General features: G+C 39.4%; 2 protein-coding genes across 2 annotated transcripts; both read right to left on the minus strand.

Moving 5' to 3' along the window:
* On the minus strand, positions 1-5,846 carry slc20a1a (solute carrier family 20 member 1a). Its single transcript, XM_054610215.1, has 11 exons — positions 5,739-5,846; positions 4,338-4,977; positions 4,060-4,200; positions 3,855-3,940; positions 3,501-3,597; positions 2,138-2,257; positions 1,665-1,877; positions 1,081-1,552; positions 811-996; positions 638-722; positions 1-517 (listed from the first exon to the last, which is right to left on the minus strand). The coding sequence occupies exons 2-11, from the start codon at positions 4,684-4,686 to the stop codon at positions 362-364; spliced, it is 1,905 nt and encodes a 634-aa protein (XP_054466190.1). The 5' UTR covers positions 4,687-4,977; positions 5,739-5,846; the 3' UTR covers positions 1-361.
* Positions 5,847-9,599: 3,753 nt separating this feature from the next.
* vgll4l (vestigial like 4 like) lies at positions 9,600-16,676 on the minus strand. The gene is made up of 6 exons (XM_054610560.1): positions 16,607-16,676; positions 13,237-13,362; positions 11,436-11,559; positions 11,085-11,328; positions 10,465-10,546; positions 9,600-10,316 (listed from the first exon to the last, which is right to left on the minus strand). The coding sequence occupies exons 2-6, from the start codon at positions 13,301-13,303 to the stop codon at positions 10,015-10,017; spliced, it is 819 nt and encodes a 272-aa protein (XP_054466535.1). The 5' UTR covers positions 13,304-13,362; positions 16,607-16,676; the 3' UTR covers positions 9,600-10,014.
* Positions 16,677-16,702: the final 26 nt, after the last annotated feature.

The following is a 16,702-nucleotide window of genomic DNA, read 5'->3' on the forward strand; positions in this document are numbered from 1 at the left end:
TTAAAATCAAGCAATGCATTGTTTAATACCATCCAAATACACACATAGAATACAACTGTCATTTGTTCTTTTTCAGTGAAAATTGAATTATTTGATATTGACATTTGGCTTTTATACAAATATACATTGGACTATACAAGATCATAGGGTATTTGAACAGTGTAATTAGATCCTACTTCATTCATCGACATATTCCTGTGAGATAACATCATTGGCTTGACGTCAAATAATATTATAAACATCATTAATAGAAAATCAACTGGAACATGTTTATAAGCACAGTTGTATCAGTCACTCAAACAAAAACTGTTGGTTGCAGTCTGTCAGTTGGAGTGCCAGTGTGGTTTGGCAGCCGGAAGGCTCACAGAACAACATATATGAAGAGAGCCATGATGGCAGCACTGATCAGCCCAGAGATAGGAACAGTAACAAACCAGGCGATAAAGATGTTCCTGAACAGATGCCAGTCAACGGATTTCCTGGAGCGCAGCCATCCTACAGCCACCACGGATCCCACCTGCGTCGATATAAAAGTCAGTTGTGACCATTGGGTTCATGAATATAGAATACTACAGAAAAGTTGATGATTATACTCTATCTTTTTAAGATAAACTTTCAGAGTTTTGTGTATCGTTACCTTGCAGTGGGTTGTGCTGACAGGAAGACCAACATTGGATGCCACAACAACTGTGAGTGCTGACGCTAGCTCAATGCTGAATCCACTAAATTGGAAGAAAGTATGTTAGTACGCTTTGACTATCCAATATATCAGATTTCCCGTTGTTCTATGATAGAAAATGTGTGGCAAACCTGGAGGGTGTAATGGGTGTAAGGTCTTTGCCCATGGTTTGCATCACTCTACGTCCCCACACCCAGAGTCCAGCGCAGATTCCCACTCCGCCGTAAAGAAGCAACCAAATGGGCGTAGGCGCGTTGGACGCCACAGAGCCACTCTCATACAGAAGCCAGAGAGCCACCAGTGGACCAATCGCATTGCTAGTGATAAAAATAGCTTATGTAACAACTCTGAATAAACAGCACAGACATAAATTCCCTAGAAGAAAGCCATTATTTGCCTACCTGACATCGTTCCCTCCATGAGCAAAGGAGCCAAAGCACGCTGTGAGTATCTGCAGGAACTGAAAAAGCAAGGAGACAGCGGGTTGGTCGACCTCCAGCTCATCCTCTTCCAGAGCGGGGTCTGTGCCAGCTTCCTGAGCCACGCTCTCCTCCTGAACTGCACTCCCAGTGGTCACTGCTGAGCTGTAGCTGCTGTAACTGCCCACCCTCGGTCTTCCTTGCAGCCCACCATCCAGGTCCTTGTATTTAGGATCTCCTTGAATGCCATAAATAGCCATGGTGTAGGAGGTGTAGCTGTTGTTCCTCCTGATGGGTCTCTCCTCCGTATCACTGTCACCGATGCAGTCGCCGACCTTAGCCACATGAAGCTTGAGTAGTAGGTCTTTGTAAAGGCCAGAATCTTTGTGGATCGTGTGGGACCGTCCACTGTGAGGATCAGTGATCATCATAGGGCCAACAGTGCCATTTAGACCTATGAGAATAAGTCTTAGTCAGAATTACTTGTGGTTAAAGAACCAGTGAGGTCAAATATTTTGACATTTACAAAGATTTAGGTTATTCATTCCAAGCCATTCATTTCTCACCATTGCTGATATCCAAGTCTTTGGTTTCCATGTCATTGTTGTCCAAATCAGCTTCCTCTGAGCCTCCAAGTTGGAAAGCCACCTTCTGACTGTCTGCTGTCTGCGGAGTCTGGTGTTGAGGGTCACGAGGGGTTGTGGGTTGCTCTGCTGGCGGTCGTTTGCTGGAGTTCTTCTCCATTAGTGGAGTTTCACAGGGAGTAACAGCTGTTTCTCCTGAAGAACATGATGGTGTTAAACTGAGATGAAGTGACACACATCTAAGGCAAAGCTTATACAAGCTGGTTTGTGCAAGACAAAAAGTTTAACACCAAAATATCCTATTCACCCAAAAATTTATTTAAAAAATCTATTTTCATTATTGCTCCAAGCTGCTCAAGAATTAGTGCAAATCATTTTATTTTTTACTACAGAGCAAAATATCAGCATAACATTTGTTTTGATAAAGTGTAAGATAAAGAATAAGATTCACTCACGTTTGATTTTCTTCTTCAGGTATGGACAGACAACGAACCAAACGACCAAGGCTGTGACGAAGGCACAGCCCAGCGCAATGCACAGTGTACCCCACCAGGGCATTCTGTCAAAACCCAACACTGTTCACACGAGACGGGGACATGAGAGAGAACTCTGTCTCAGATAAAGTGAAACAGAAACTTAACTGCTTCTTTCATTTATTCACAATTGATACGGCTCCTTTCAAAACAGTGAGAAAATAATCTGTTAGTAGCCTCCCCACACATTCCTATACTGTTTAGCCTACATTCAGAGACATTGTACCATATCTGACATATGGTATCGTGTTAAATTTCCAGGCTGTCTCAACGGCCTGCTCCAACGTAACAGAATGCTTTTCCAGACAACTGTATCAGCAAGCGAACACACTCCTCCAATCAGATAGTGTTCAAAAGAGCAGTCTTGCAATCAAGTGATAATATGCTGACTATATTCATTTCCCTTTTCTTTCAGTGCTTACAAATAATATATTTTGCTGTAACTTTCAGAATTAGATGGCTTAAGGAAGGTTAGTATGACAATATTACATTTTTCCCTCATAGACACAACTTACCTGTTTGCTCATGTAGACAACAGCGGGGTTAACAACAAATAAGAAGCCACATAGTAAAAGAAAGGGCTTTCATTATCAACATCGGTGTGAAGCCATTATAGCCACAAACAATGTTGATTTACATAAAATAATGTATTTCTGTATCTCTGTGTCAGAAACAAAACGTTGGCTGGAACATGTTTGTGTGCTTTCACTTTGCCGTGTTACTCTGTAATTTGCATAGCAGGAGTTATGGTGTGTTATATCTCGTGACCCACACACACCGGCCTGCAGCCTTCAGTGAAGGGCCCAGGCCAGTTGACTTCTCGATAAGTTCAATCCTGCAAATGAAACAAAAAGGAGTGGAAATCGTCCATTTAATAGTTGTTTCTTTCTCAAAGTCCCATTCAACTGGTTTTACTTTATTCCTGCTGTGTTTGGTTGCTTTAGTTTTTCTGCTATTCTGTCTTAATTAGAGTCTGACCGTTTTATCACTGGTGTTATCTTAAAGCGACCAGTTCATCAGATAGAAATGCCAGGGTAGACACGTTTTTGATGAATGAAATAAGGTCCAAATGACCCAATCTAACACGATGTACAGTTTTTAAAATATAAATGTTTCTTCTTTGTCACCTACGATTTGTCACCTACTTTGTCTTAAGAAGACTGTCATCAACTCTCCTCTGTGTCTCCTGTGACATTTACTCAGACCTCATGTTGCTCCAGGGGTTTCAACAGCTGCTGTGTGAATCAAAAGAAGCGTGCGTGTAGCGTGTAGACGTGGTACTCACTTGGTGCTCCTGTAAACATGATGGAGAAGATGTTGATGCCCATAGTGATGGCGTAGAAGATGGGAAGAGCTCTGAGGCCATTGGGTACGGGGTCGGCCTGTGGAAATCAACGTATGAGCAGGAGTTGTTAGCAGTTCCAACAAAGAGACAGTTCCCCTCTTTGCTCCTTTGGTTGGGGCTCGACTCTTAGGTTGGGAACCACTGGATTAAACTACCTAACAGTATGTAACAGTAGGTAAATGCTGCTTGAGTTCTAACCTGTCAATATTAAACATCTAATAATGTTGTGTATAATAATATATCAGTCTACGGTGACAGTTTTCTGCAGAATAAGAACTTTCACGTTAGGCTTACCTTGTTCAGAATGAATTTGCGAACAAAATAGAAGAGAATCCCTGACATGATGCCTGACAGCAAAGGTGACAGGAACCAGGATGCAACTTTGGATAGGAAAGACATTTGAATTCACATTTAGTAGTGAGCTGTTAGCGACACTCATATTTCACATTAAACAGATACTTGTTTAAATATGTGGGCGACAACAACAACAAATATTCACCAATGCGCAATAGTTCCATCCATTTGACCCCTTGGTGACCTCTGGCTACCATGGAGAAGCCAATTGTGGCTCCGACAATACAGTGGGTTCCAGAAATGGGGAGCTTCAGGAATGATGCCACCAGCTGCCAAACCGCAGAGCCTGTAGGACGAAAAACATGAGCAAAGCCTTTTCTCACAATCTGAAAATAAATATTTCATATATGTGCTTTGCTTTATTTTCATTGCACCATTCCAGTTCAAAAGTAATTTCTATACCCCATATATATGAGTGCTTACCAAACATTGCACTTATCGATCCTGCCATTAAGACGTGCTCAGAGCCGTTGTACATCTGGACGTCGATGATCCCATTTCGGATGGTCTCGCTGACTTTGGCCCCCAGCAGCACCGAGCCCACCGTTTCAAAGATAGAAGCCAGGATGCAGGCCTGACGCAAGGTGACCACTCCGGAGCCCACTGCAGTACCGAAGGAGTTGGCCACATCATTGGCCCCCACAGAGAAAGCCAGGATAAAAGCAATGACGAAGCCTAACACCAGCAGCCAAAAGTAGCTTGACATGGTGGACTGAGAGACCAGAGCTACTGTAGTGGCAGCAGCCAGAGTTGCTAGTGTAGTCGTATCCATTACTAATCGCAATTTAATTTAATCAAAACAAATAGAGTTAAACCAAGCCAATTGATTGTGCTTGAATGGTGACGTGTGAGGTAATATGTGCTTTGAATAGATTTCTACCACATAAATGGATTACCCTCAGGTCCTTTCCCCTTAGTTCAGTTCCAATAGTACTAATGGGAAGAAATAAAAATGTATTGCTAGCTTGGTATGTAGGGTTTGTCTGTAGGCTTCATCATAAAATGAGAGATTATAGTGACGGGAGTGACATCCATTGTGACAGCGAGCCTCTGGTGATATACACTGCAAAAGCACATAAAATACACAGGTTAGTGGTTAATAGGCCTTATTTAAAGCTTCAAAAACAAAGTTGAGTTACATATTAACAAGCCCAAAAATAGCCAACACGACCAAACATCATACATCATTTTGTTCTGCAAACATGATTTACTACGTCGTGGCAAAGGGAAGTGGTTATGAGAAAGTGTTTTATATTACTGGTCATTACTGGTGTGAGCCAAAATGAAGGCATTGCATTGCTATAGAGCATACCATTACTGTCTAAACAGGAGGCTATGGAGATCTTAGTTAATCATATCATGAGATAAAATGGTCCTATATAAGATTTTTTTGGATTCTTTTATGACCAAAAACTGAAGAAGCAATGTATAGTTTTTTTAGAGTATTAATTTCCCACCGGATACTTAATTATACTACTTGAAATTTAAATTAAATGAAATCCGTGTATGTAATGAAATCTAATGCGGTAGTTATTTGACTTAATGACTTGTCTGAATCAACAGGTTCAAAGTCAGCCTCGCATAATTAGAGCAGCCTCTAAAAATTCCAGCTGTGTTGTAAAATCACAAATAAATCCACTTAAAACTCCCCCAAAAACTTCAAATAATAGGCATATTACTTAATGTTGATCAAACTCAACTCCAGTATAGAAAATAGCGGTATGTTAATCTTCTAAGCTGATATTGCATAATTCAAATTGAGCGACATTTCAGTAGAGAAACAGAGAAAATAAGTGCGACCGAATAGAAAGTAAAAATACTTACATTTGAGACCAGAGTGAAAGTTTTCCGCTCCGTGTTTACTGTCGCAGGGTGAGAAGCAGCCTTATGCAAAGTGAAAGGATGGTATTAGAGGAGGGCGGTCTGTTGCGTTTGCGGGTCCCCGTTGGAAGTTGATTTATATATTGAGCTGGTGGAGTACACGCCTTTCCAAACCGGTCATGGGACCTCTGTTGCCTAAAGCTAATGTTTAGCTTGTTTGTAGGCAGGGAGGAATAATTACAGTTTTCTTTGATTAGGTTGTTTGACTGCATGTGAGCCTAAAATCCCAAATTGTGTTTCCCCTTCACCACCATGGAGACACACACATGTCTATTGTTTTCCTTAAATATATCTTCTTGCTCCTAAAGAAAAATATATTTCAGGCTACAGTGTGTTTATGGTAATCAAGGTTTATTATTGTAATATTATGTGTAATATTCACAGAATATTCCTGGATACTATGTATAGTTGTACTTATTTCGGGTATATACAAATAAAGACAATGTGCATGTGCAGCTTTTAGACTCTGGCCTCCACTCTGATGCCACCTACTGGACAAACCTAATATTATAAGGTTATACAAATAGGAGTATCTTTTTTATTGTTTTCATATTTATTATTATTTATTAAACAATATACATGCATGCTATTATTGAGGTTTTATACTAGTTTGATGGTCTTTAGTGTCTTTTTTCCCCCTTGTCCATCTCTCTCTGCATGTGAGGATGTCAATGTTAAAGAGTTCCCAGCATTGTACTTTGTCACATTATGATCACACTGAACTCAAGTTAAGGATGTGGAGAATCACCTGTAGTATGTATAGTTTGTTTAGCAAGTGTAGCTAAGCAGTATGTGAACAACAGGCTCAAACTATGTTACTGATTGACCTGTTATTCACCATTCACCTGTCCCTTTACTGAAAAAGACTGTTAGGCCACCTTCAACATCAGCAGAATTGATTCTTTTTGGAAATGCTACACTGCCTCCAAATCTGCTGATGGGTTCATCTTCATTACTCATTTATTAAGTTCCTGTTGGATTATGTAGTTAGGCTTTGTAACATCTGACAAGTCAACCCATGCGCACAAATGCTACCTATGTGGAATATTTTGACCTCTCTAAAGCATGGGAGTGCAAAGGGAACTGACTCACAACTCTACTGAAAAGAAATGTGAAGGTGGCAGACACAGTCAGCACACTTTAACCTGCACCACCACATGTTATACAGTATTATGTGCCTCAGATCATCTAAAAAGGGGACAACGAGGCCATATAACCATGTAATTTAATGTTGGTAAACTGATGTTGGAAAAAGCAGTTTCACATTTCTGTAGCATTTTGTCAAGTGGCAGATATTTTTTACAGATATTTAGATTATCAATAGACATTTATGTTATCACTTGTTCTTTGTTTTTTAACATATACATAATATCCCTAGATCCATCCCTGCCAGCTCTGAAATACCAATAGTACACAAATACAATACATATCAAAACAAGATGAGTAAAGTGAGAAAAATACACACAAGGTGAAAAAAATTCTACATCGTACTTTATATATGCATGCCCTTATATAGTGGTGCTTACCCATATACATGTAACCATACCGGTATGGTCCAACACAACTCACATTGAGTGTCACATACATAGCTAAATGGAATTTAAAAAAACGCTTTACAACAGATTCTTGCAGTAGCTTTTCCAATTAAATGGGATTTTTTTTATCCCCTCTGAGCACCCTGTTTGAAAAAGGGCATTTCATTTCATATTGACTTGCTATTGTAGGTTGAATAAAGATGCAAGTTTTTTGATTGAGAACACCCAGATCGACCCAGACCAATAAATCATCATTTTAAGAAAAATCCCAGAATGCTATCTTTGATCATTTAAACACAAAGAGGTTGAACAAGAACCTTGAAAACGAATTATACCCTCCCTCAAAACAAAGTCATTCAACGCAATCATGTTCTCATGAGATTAGAGCTGCAATTTAAATGATTTACTAAATTCTTCATGCTGTGTTGACAGTGATCTAACTTTTGACAGACCAGACAAAGTGCAAGAACTTTCCCAGAGATCTCCTGTACAGTGGTGCATCCTTAATTACTACTGCCACAGTTAAATTGAGTTAAATGTTGTTTTCTGTCATGTTTGAGGCATTCAGAAATGTAATTATCTTTTATTGTTGCCTCAAACAACAATGTTCATTTGTGTTGCAGCAGCTTGAGAAGTTTTTTCTTGTTACATTCTCATGGCCATGTTGTTATATTTTATTTGAACTCCCACTTGTACTAAACAACAGTACCCAGTACTATAACTGAACACATTTAATTTATCTCATACAGCAAGCTTGCATACAACTGTGGCTTGGTTGGTACATCAAATACAGGGTGTATCTATAAATATATACAAGTATCTTAAACACATTCTGAAATTAAAGATAAGATCCTTCATACTTAATATGGTACAAACATAACTACTAATAGAAACTAACATAATTATACCATACATCTTTTTTTTCTGTTTATCAATGCCAGAAACATAATTTTTTTTTCGTAAGAAACATAATCAATGTTTGTAAAATAAGTGGATTATGAATTAATAGAGTGACATGCAGTTTTAAAAACCTGTTACGCAGTCTCCTCCTAGTGGTACGCTGAGCAAAGTGTTTTCTCTCAAGTTTCTGAAGGTCTCTCTGTCTAGCGAGTTTTCGCTCTCAACAAGTAGACCTGCAGAGCTGTGTTTTTATTTGTCTGTGCTCTTCAACATGCAATATGAGACCATTTGTCATGTTGCATGAACCTAAGCGCCTCTAGATGGCATCAATGCCCCTGTTCAGGTTACGCTGGATAAAGAATAAACTCAATGTGGAAATACCAGTCTCAACACTTAATGAGGAAAAATACTAACCAGCAGTTTGGTCACCTGTTTGAATGGATTCCAGATCTGTTTGATGTAAACTTTATGTTACTGTACAGATTGTAAGAGTTTTTGTACATATGTCTTTACTTAAACAACCCAGTGGCATTTGCTTACACACTTTTAATTGTTTTCCATAACTATTTTAATGTAAAAACACACCTAAATTATACTTTCCTTCATTCTACATCCTGATTTATAACCTTCAACCCACTGTGTTCAACCTGTAAGAACCTTTAGGTAATTTCCACTTCTTTAAAATTACTGTATCTGTAATTTCAAAGACGAAAGCTTTGGATTTTTTTTATGTGGCTTATCATATTTAAGGCTAGGCAAGATAGAACATGCAAATAAGTAACTGAAGAGCTTGGCTGGTTCTCATGCTCAGGCCTATATTAGCCCAACCCTTTCTTTCTTCCCCTCTTCCCTCCCTCCTTTCCCTTGCCAAACAGGATCTGTAGGATCTTACAAAGTCATTTTCTCAGGAGACAGGAATGTCAGAACACAAGGCCTGGTGCCTGCTGGGACATGCACCCTACATTCCCTCTAACTTCCTACAAAAAGTCCCAAAAGTGTTGCTCATACATCCATCTAATTTCCAGCCAGTGTGTGGCAACGGCTCTCTGTGTAAATGCTGAGTATATGCCGGACGTGTTGTAGACGCACACTGACTCACAACTGAAATTAGGTTGTCTGGTAAACCACCCTGCCCAGTTCTTACAAGGTGTCCTCTGGTTCATGACCTTCAGGAGTTTTATTCATTTTGTGACATCCTTAGCTTCTCCCTCTGAAGAGTCCAACAAAAGCATTAAAGTTTACATTTGTAATTACATTTTTGTTTGTTTTTGTTATTTACAAACGAGAAAACACACAAAGCTATTAAAGAATTTTGGAACTTTTTTTATTTTTTCAAGGTCTTTTTAAAAATCTCCTTTGTGTACAGCTGATAAGCATAAGACTATAAGGAACCCAAGTATTATCAGAACATAAATATAATACAACGAAATTGTAGCATTCAGCGACATAAAAAACAAACGCCACAAAATCAAAGAAATGTTAAGGATTATTTGGCTGATTTTTCAATCATCCCACATCACCATCTACAGTATCTCAGCTATTCAGATGCTATCGACAAGCAGAAGGTAGAAATGTATCAAAACACGGACATCCCCAATTATTGCTACATTTATCTGCAACAACGTGTCTTACATTTGGACACACAAAGGTCCAAAGCGACAGCACTGAATCTGCTAGCTCGCCCACACAACACTAGCACTGGCATTTCCATTGCTCGCCAAGCAGAGCTGCAGTGAAAAGTTAAAAAGTCACAGGTTCTTCCCATATCAGAGGTCGTTTCTGATTTAATTGACGGACCAGCGACTGGAAGTCGGCGATGAGCTGCTGGTGGACTCTCTGTGGGACTGATTCGGGCTGTGGCTGTAAGTGGGGGAGTGAGTTACACTTGGGCTGCTGGGAGGCGTGGAAGAACATGACGAAGACTTGGATTTAATCTGCAGCCACTTGTCTCCCAAAGCCTTGGCAAAGTGGTCATCCACAGACACGCTGATGGAGAGCTGCTGGGAGCGAGCTTTCTGGTAGTTCACTCCGAGGCTCCTCTGGAAATGCTCGTCAACCACATGGTCATAGTTGCATCTTGAAATCACTGAAAAAGAGAGTAATGAATAACAATGTCAAATACACACCTCGATGAGTCAGGAAGAATGAGTCTATCTACACTATGATGCATGTGTTACAATAAGTTATAATGCCCGTCGGGTGCATGAGCTCATCCACAAGATTGTGAAACTGACCTGATGAGGGCCTCCTGTGGACCTCAGATCTGCAGGAGGGGTTCATTGATGAGGAGACGCGGGTAATCACAGAAGGACGCATCTGAAAAAACAACATGGAACATCAATTAAATAAAAACACACTTTAATTCTGCATTTATAACAACGCAACTCTGCTATTTGTTTTCTCTTCATCCCTGAAAATTCCTACTCTCAACTAAAATAGTGTATAAAGGTCAATTTTGAATACAGAATCATTTAAAAAACGATTAAATGGGTTTGGTTTGCCCACAAACATTAGATTATCCCCAGTGTGGTGGCATATGCAGGTCAAAAAGAGAGCAGTCTGTTTGGTCTTGTTGATGGCATTCCTCCCTCCATTGCTCACATTTCTTCCCTGAATCCGGCCGGATTGCATAGCTCCGACAAGCTAAGGCCTGTTAACACTTGGAAGAAGAATGCCTGTGCAGTTTTATATACTGACTACAGATGGGAGATGTACCACTGCTGTGGATAGCCTGGAGCTACACCGACACTACAAAGGGACTGCAACGTTTGATAAGTTACGACAGCCCAAATATCCATGACCTTTGAGAAAAGCACATCGAGGACACAAGGAGCACTTGCTTTGGTTAAATTACCTGGATTTGAGCAGGAGCAGAGCTTTTAGTCTTTTCCTCTGTGCTTTCAGGGTCTTTTCTTGGTTTCTTGATGAGGGCGAGCGGTTCATCCATGACTGGTGCATAGTACACGTGGGTGGGCAGAGGGCTAGTGGGGCTGGGTGTTGGACTCCAGGTAGATGTGGGACTCTGTGGCCGGTTGAACACCACTGGTCCTGCTCTCTGGGCAGCTTTGCCACTGCTTCTGCTCAGGGCCCGCTCTCGCCTGAAACATTAATTCATTAAGAAAATGTTACATCTCTTTGACACCATTTGCATTTAATGAATCATAATTCTAATATTGAATTACTTTTGTGAACATGAATAACCAACCTTTCTTCCAGTGTAAGACCTCTCTCGTGGCTTCGCTTGCGTTTGACCGGAAGCACTGTGGGGACTCGAGCCCGATCATTCGGCATATGTCTGTATCTGTCTTCGCTCCTGAGATGGGGCTGACCTGGAAAATAAAAAGTTAAAGCGCAGGATTAGAATAAGAGGCGTTAAAATGTGTTTTGGCTATGGCTGATTGAAATGGAAAAAAAAACACGTGGCCATTTACTGGCAATGACGATTGTACTACAGTGATAAAATTGAGTGGTAATGAGTAACTGCTTGTTTTGATCCATGACATAAACCTGCATGACTGCTACTACTGTGGGAAAATATTTTTTTGGTTTTTTTTGGCCACTGTTAATTGTAAACTCCGTTAAGTTGTAGAACTTGAACTACCAGATCAGTGAAGGTTACAACACTACACAGCTGATTCAGTGCTAACGGTAAATGTTGTTTTTCTGCATAATGTTGGCATCCAGCCCTATCATCACACAGCTCATAGGGCACAATCAACAGGTTTTGTAAGAATGGGGTGTCACACGTCTAAAAGCTATGAGACTTTAAGGACCCTGATTTGGGCGGCACCCATTTCTTGGAAGTGCCAATGAAAGTGAACACACACACTGGATTTTTGCAATTACACAAGTTGAAACACATTAACAAGATGCTGATGATGTCATCGATGCGCTGAATAGGAGCATTGTATGGAGTGCAAGCTAAACCCACAAAATGATTTTCCATGTTTTTATAAAGGAGGGATCTTCATTTATCAGATTAAATGCAAGCGACAGGAGTTATAGTTTTAAATTGATTGGCTCTTGTGGCTCCTGTCTCACAGCAGCAAGCTCACATGTTCAAAAGTCAGCCAGTCAAAATAAAACACATTGTTTGACATTGTAAAGGCAGCATAATTAGACTGTGGCCTATTGTTTGACTGTATGCTCAGTTAACACTTGAATATTCACATTGATGTGGGAGTCCTTCAGAGCTCCTTGAACTGTATTGAAATGTACCATTCAGTGTTTTAAATAAGTCATAAACACGTCTATTGAAATCAAACAATGAGGTGATAATGTGTTTTGAATTGTAAGACAATGAAAGTGGTCCCCTGTCTTCACACTCCAAGTGTTCGCTCCAATCCGCATTTCCTACTGACTTCACACAGAGTGCTATTGTAGAGGGGTAGGTATAACCACACCTATGCTGATTTTCTACTGCCTCGGGCATGGATATTTATTCCCTGTTAGTGGAGGGAATATGCTGTCTGACCTTCTGTTTTGCTCTGTTTACAGAAACACAGCATAGTAACACAATATACAGAATCTTCAATCTTGGAGACTTTAAAAGTAAGTAAGTAAGTATTAAGTATGAATAGGGATTCCTTTATTCTTTAAGTAGATTCCCTTTATGAAACCCATCTATCTTTTCTTTATGACAAACATACTGTATTAAACAACACAAAGAGACAAATTTCCCAAATATTTTTTTTTCAAGTTGAATGTAGCTGTTATGTTTATCTCCCGGGTGACTGCCATCACATCTAATTCTTTATATTTGATACATTTACATCTACATTTATAACATTGTAAAGAACAAAGGTAACTGCCACTGTAATGAACACATATGGTTTTGAAATGTCACAAAATCAAAATATATAAACAATTAAAACTAAAATGCTATAAACTAAAATGTTAAATCATAACCGCAGCAGAGACTTGATTCCACTGATCAAGGTAACACAAGTATTCACTCTCGTCAAGCAACATGAGGCAATTTAAAGAACCGTGGAAATCATGCTCACCTTCTAAAATGTAGACCTTGAAGCCACTGCTCATCCGGGTAATGTATTGGAAGTTAGCCACAGCCATGGCTCCTTGTCTTTGTCTGAGTGAAGCCCAATAGCGAGGAACAACTTGTCTGCTGGAGCCTACAGGACACAATGAGCCTCAGTTGTAGATTGCATATGAAAGGTAATGAGATGCTGGGTCTGAGCTCCGACAGGTAAAGTATCAGGTGAGTGCAGATAGGTGCAGTGGCTTCCTCGTGACTCATTCCTTGCATTCAGATTCGCTGCTGCAGAGGCCAATCAAAGGCCCTTATTCACTCTGGGTTGTTATTGTTCTTCAGGCAGAATGAGCTCACAGGTAGCTCAGTCTTACAGGTAGAAAGCGTATTTGCTAAATGTCATAGTACCACAGGATCCTCTCTGATTAGCAAAGCTTTTGCAATATTCAACACTTTTCTCTTTTAAAAGAATACACCTCTCACAACTTTTTTAGATTTTTCCCTGAGGAAAGTCAAGTGTGCCTTTTGTTTCCCTCCATGGGATCACCACCTGTCCCCCTCCCTCCCTCCCTCCCTCCCTCCACTGATCTGCAATCTCACCAAACTGCATTTTTTCGAGCTCTTAGCCCACCGGAGCTCCAGTCATTCCACTGACCTGCCCATACACGCACGCAGCTGTACTGTGAGCCTGCCTCACCAGTAATCCAAAGGCTTTTGTTGATGGCCAGACAAAGACTCCTAAGTCCTGAGAATGCCGCTGCCATGAGAACAATCTCACCTGAGCATACTGAGAATTTTGGCCCCTCGTAGAAAGCCTTTGGAGGCCACTTACTCAGATACCGTGTGGCACTGGTAGCCATCTGCAGGAAAAATCATTAAGAGTGTGATAAATATGTTGCTATACGCAAACATATCAATCATATTCTTTATAATTAGACAGTGGTATATTATAATAGTTAAAAATAATCCTCTGCCCTACCCTGGTATACATAAACCTGTCTTACTCCATTTGATACTGATTATGCTGCTTGTCCTAACAGGGTGATAGCAGCTGCTAAAGAAGGGCTGCACATATAAAGGGCATACTGTGAGTGCGTGAATAAAATGTGTTGTATTGAGCTCAATTTATAAGCTCCACACTGCCCTCTTAAGTCAGTACACTGCAACAACATGCCATCAAAAATGTCACTAAGTTCCAGCATACCATTTAAAACATCAAGAATAACAACGTCTTGTTAACTATATAGGCTACTAGTTTGCTCACTGACCCATTCCATGCAGTGTTAACATTTTTCAAATGCAAGGAATCTGGGTTAAAAATGCATGGAATCTGATTGACTGTCTTTCTAGTTTTGTAGCATTCATGTTCCTCATGTCTGCCTTAATTGACCATTTCTGAAGTCTAGAATACGATGTGTAGGCCAGGACATCTCTGCAGCACAAGGATGTGCCTTTGACACATGAAAGTTGCAGCGGGCCAATGCGATTTTGATAAAATGACAACTAATTGTGCCGCCCTAGAGAGATTATTACCATAGTGCAGCAAAGGGGAACCAGTTTCTGGTCTGAATAGTCCTAATCTTATTATATTAAATTGAATATTGGTGTACTTTTTAACTATTGGTGTATTCTTGGTGTTTTTTGTTTTAATACACAGTCGATAGTTATCCGCTCTGTCTAAACCCTCTGTTAACTCAAGATAATGCAATTCTCCCATATGAGAAACTGCTATTGCTTCAGTATATAGCAGTAAATTCCTATAAATTAATAATTATAACCCTGATAGTTTTTTTTTTAATCAAAATTGGACTGAAGGTACCAGGTGATAACAAGAAAAGCATTGACACTTTATGGATACTGTAAAGCCTATACTAAATCATGATATTATTAAGACATTGTTGTTATAATAATATTGATAATTTTCTGCTTTTTGAGTAAGGTGTTTCATTAATGTATTTGCACAGCAGCAATATTGAGGCATTTTTCAGAAATAAAACAACCTATTGCTGACATTTAAATGAATTTAAATTCTATTCAGTTCAATTTATTTGATAAATAAATAAATAAATCAGTTTAATCAAAATTCTTGTCAGAACATATTTAAATGAACACATATTTACCATGCAAAATGTGTCATTAAACATCCAAGTTTAAGCTTGAATATCCTACATATCCTGGACTAATGCCTTTTTTTATTATTATTATTATTATTATTTTGTCATAATAACAGGCTATAATATCTACATTGACCAGGCATTATTCAACTATGCCTTGTGTATCTGTGTCCACTGTAAACATGGTTCAGTCACCACCACACAGACAGTGCAGCTTCCATAGTGAAGGCTTGGGACTCCCTGGGGGTCGGTGTTGATCACTGGGTGTCACCAACAGATGGCGCATCTCTCCAAATCTGTATTGACTCTTCTGATAATCAAAAGTAACACACTGTGTCAGCTCCCTGGCATCCAAACAGTTAGTGTTCCACTGATGCATTATTGAACACAACAGGATGCAATATCACATCAACACCCATAAGCACCCCGTGGATTCACAGCGTGCTCATGTCTGACAGAGAGCGACACCCCTGACACTCTCATCAGCACCACCATCATCTCCCAACAGAGAGCTGCGTCAAGTCAGACAATCACAGGCTGAAACTGAGAGGAAGTTTAATAATATTCATTTTAATAGCTTAAAAGACTTTAACAGTAGCAAGACATTGAGTGATTTCAGCTGCCATTTTTAAAAAATACTTTGATGGCTGCAACTGCAAACTATTTTCACTTCAGTTAATCCTTTGATTATTTTGATTTAAACCATTAACCGTTTGGTGTACGTCAAAACTACAAAAATAGATTTTTTTTTTAATCTTTTGTTACCAAAGCCTGACGTGACTTATTCAAAGGGATGTTTTGCACGACCTATATACCCAAATATTCATGTTACAATTACATAAAACACACAAAGGCAACAAATCCTCACATTTCGAAGCTTTACCCATAAATGTTGGTTTACTTACATGAAACAGGTATTTAAAAATGATGTCGATTTCCTGTCATCATTTCAGCACCACTTTGATTTGCCAATTAACGAGCTGTGTGTAATAGTTCTACACAGCAATGTTGCTGATAGAACAATATTAAGTGACAGAATCAAGTTGTTATGATAATAAAAAAAAAGGCACGTTGATTTCACAAAACAGAAATACATTTCCCTATTTTTAATTAGAAAAAAAATATTATCACAATTATAATATGTTACTTTTGAATTAGATTGTCAAAATGTATATTCTTCTTGTAGAAAAAAAAAAAACAAATATATATATAATATCATCCAAGTTTGATTAAAAAAAAACACCCGGAAGTCGTGTTTTGCACATTACCTACCTTGACTCTTGTGAAGCCTTGCAGGCTCCTTCCCTTCAGGATGACTGGGAGTGACGCAGGGCACACGGAAAAAAACTAGGGCTGGAGGGTGAGGAC

Source organism: Anoplopoma fimbria, chromosome 13, assembly GCF_027596085.1.
Source record: "Anoplopoma fimbria isolate UVic2021 breed Golden Eagle Sablefish chromosome 13, Afim_UVic_2022, whole genome shotgun sequence".
NCBI lineage: Eukaryota > Metazoa > Chordata > Actinopteri > Perciformes > Anoplopomatidae > Anoplopoma > Anoplopoma fimbria.

Bases quoted from the DNA above. Each gene is read 5' to 3' on its own strand.
- vgll4l (XM_054610560.1), bottom strand. From the start codon at position 13,303: ATGGCTGTGGCTAACTTCCAATACATTACCCGGATGAGCAGTGGCTTC. The intron at 10,547-11,084 runs GTAATTTAACCA...TTGTTTTTTCAG, and splicing joins CTGCTCCTGCTCAAATCCAG to ATGCGTCCTTCTGTGATTAC. The intron at 10,317-10,464 runs GTCAGTTTCACA...TCTCTTTTTCAG, and splicing joins CCACAGGAGGCCCTCATCAG to TGATTTCAAGATGCAACTAT.
- slc20a1a (XM_054610215.1), bottom strand. From the start codon at position 4,686: ATGGATACGACTACACTAGCAACTCTGGCTGCTGCCACTACAGTAGCT. The intron at 2,258-3,500 runs GTGAGTACCACG...TCGTGTGAACAG, and splicing joins CATGTTTACAGGAGCACCAA to TGTTGGGTTTTGACAGAATG. The intron at 997-1,080 runs GTAGGCAAATAA...TTTTATCACTAG, and splicing joins CATGGAGGGAACGATGTCAG to CAATGCGATTGGTCCACTGG.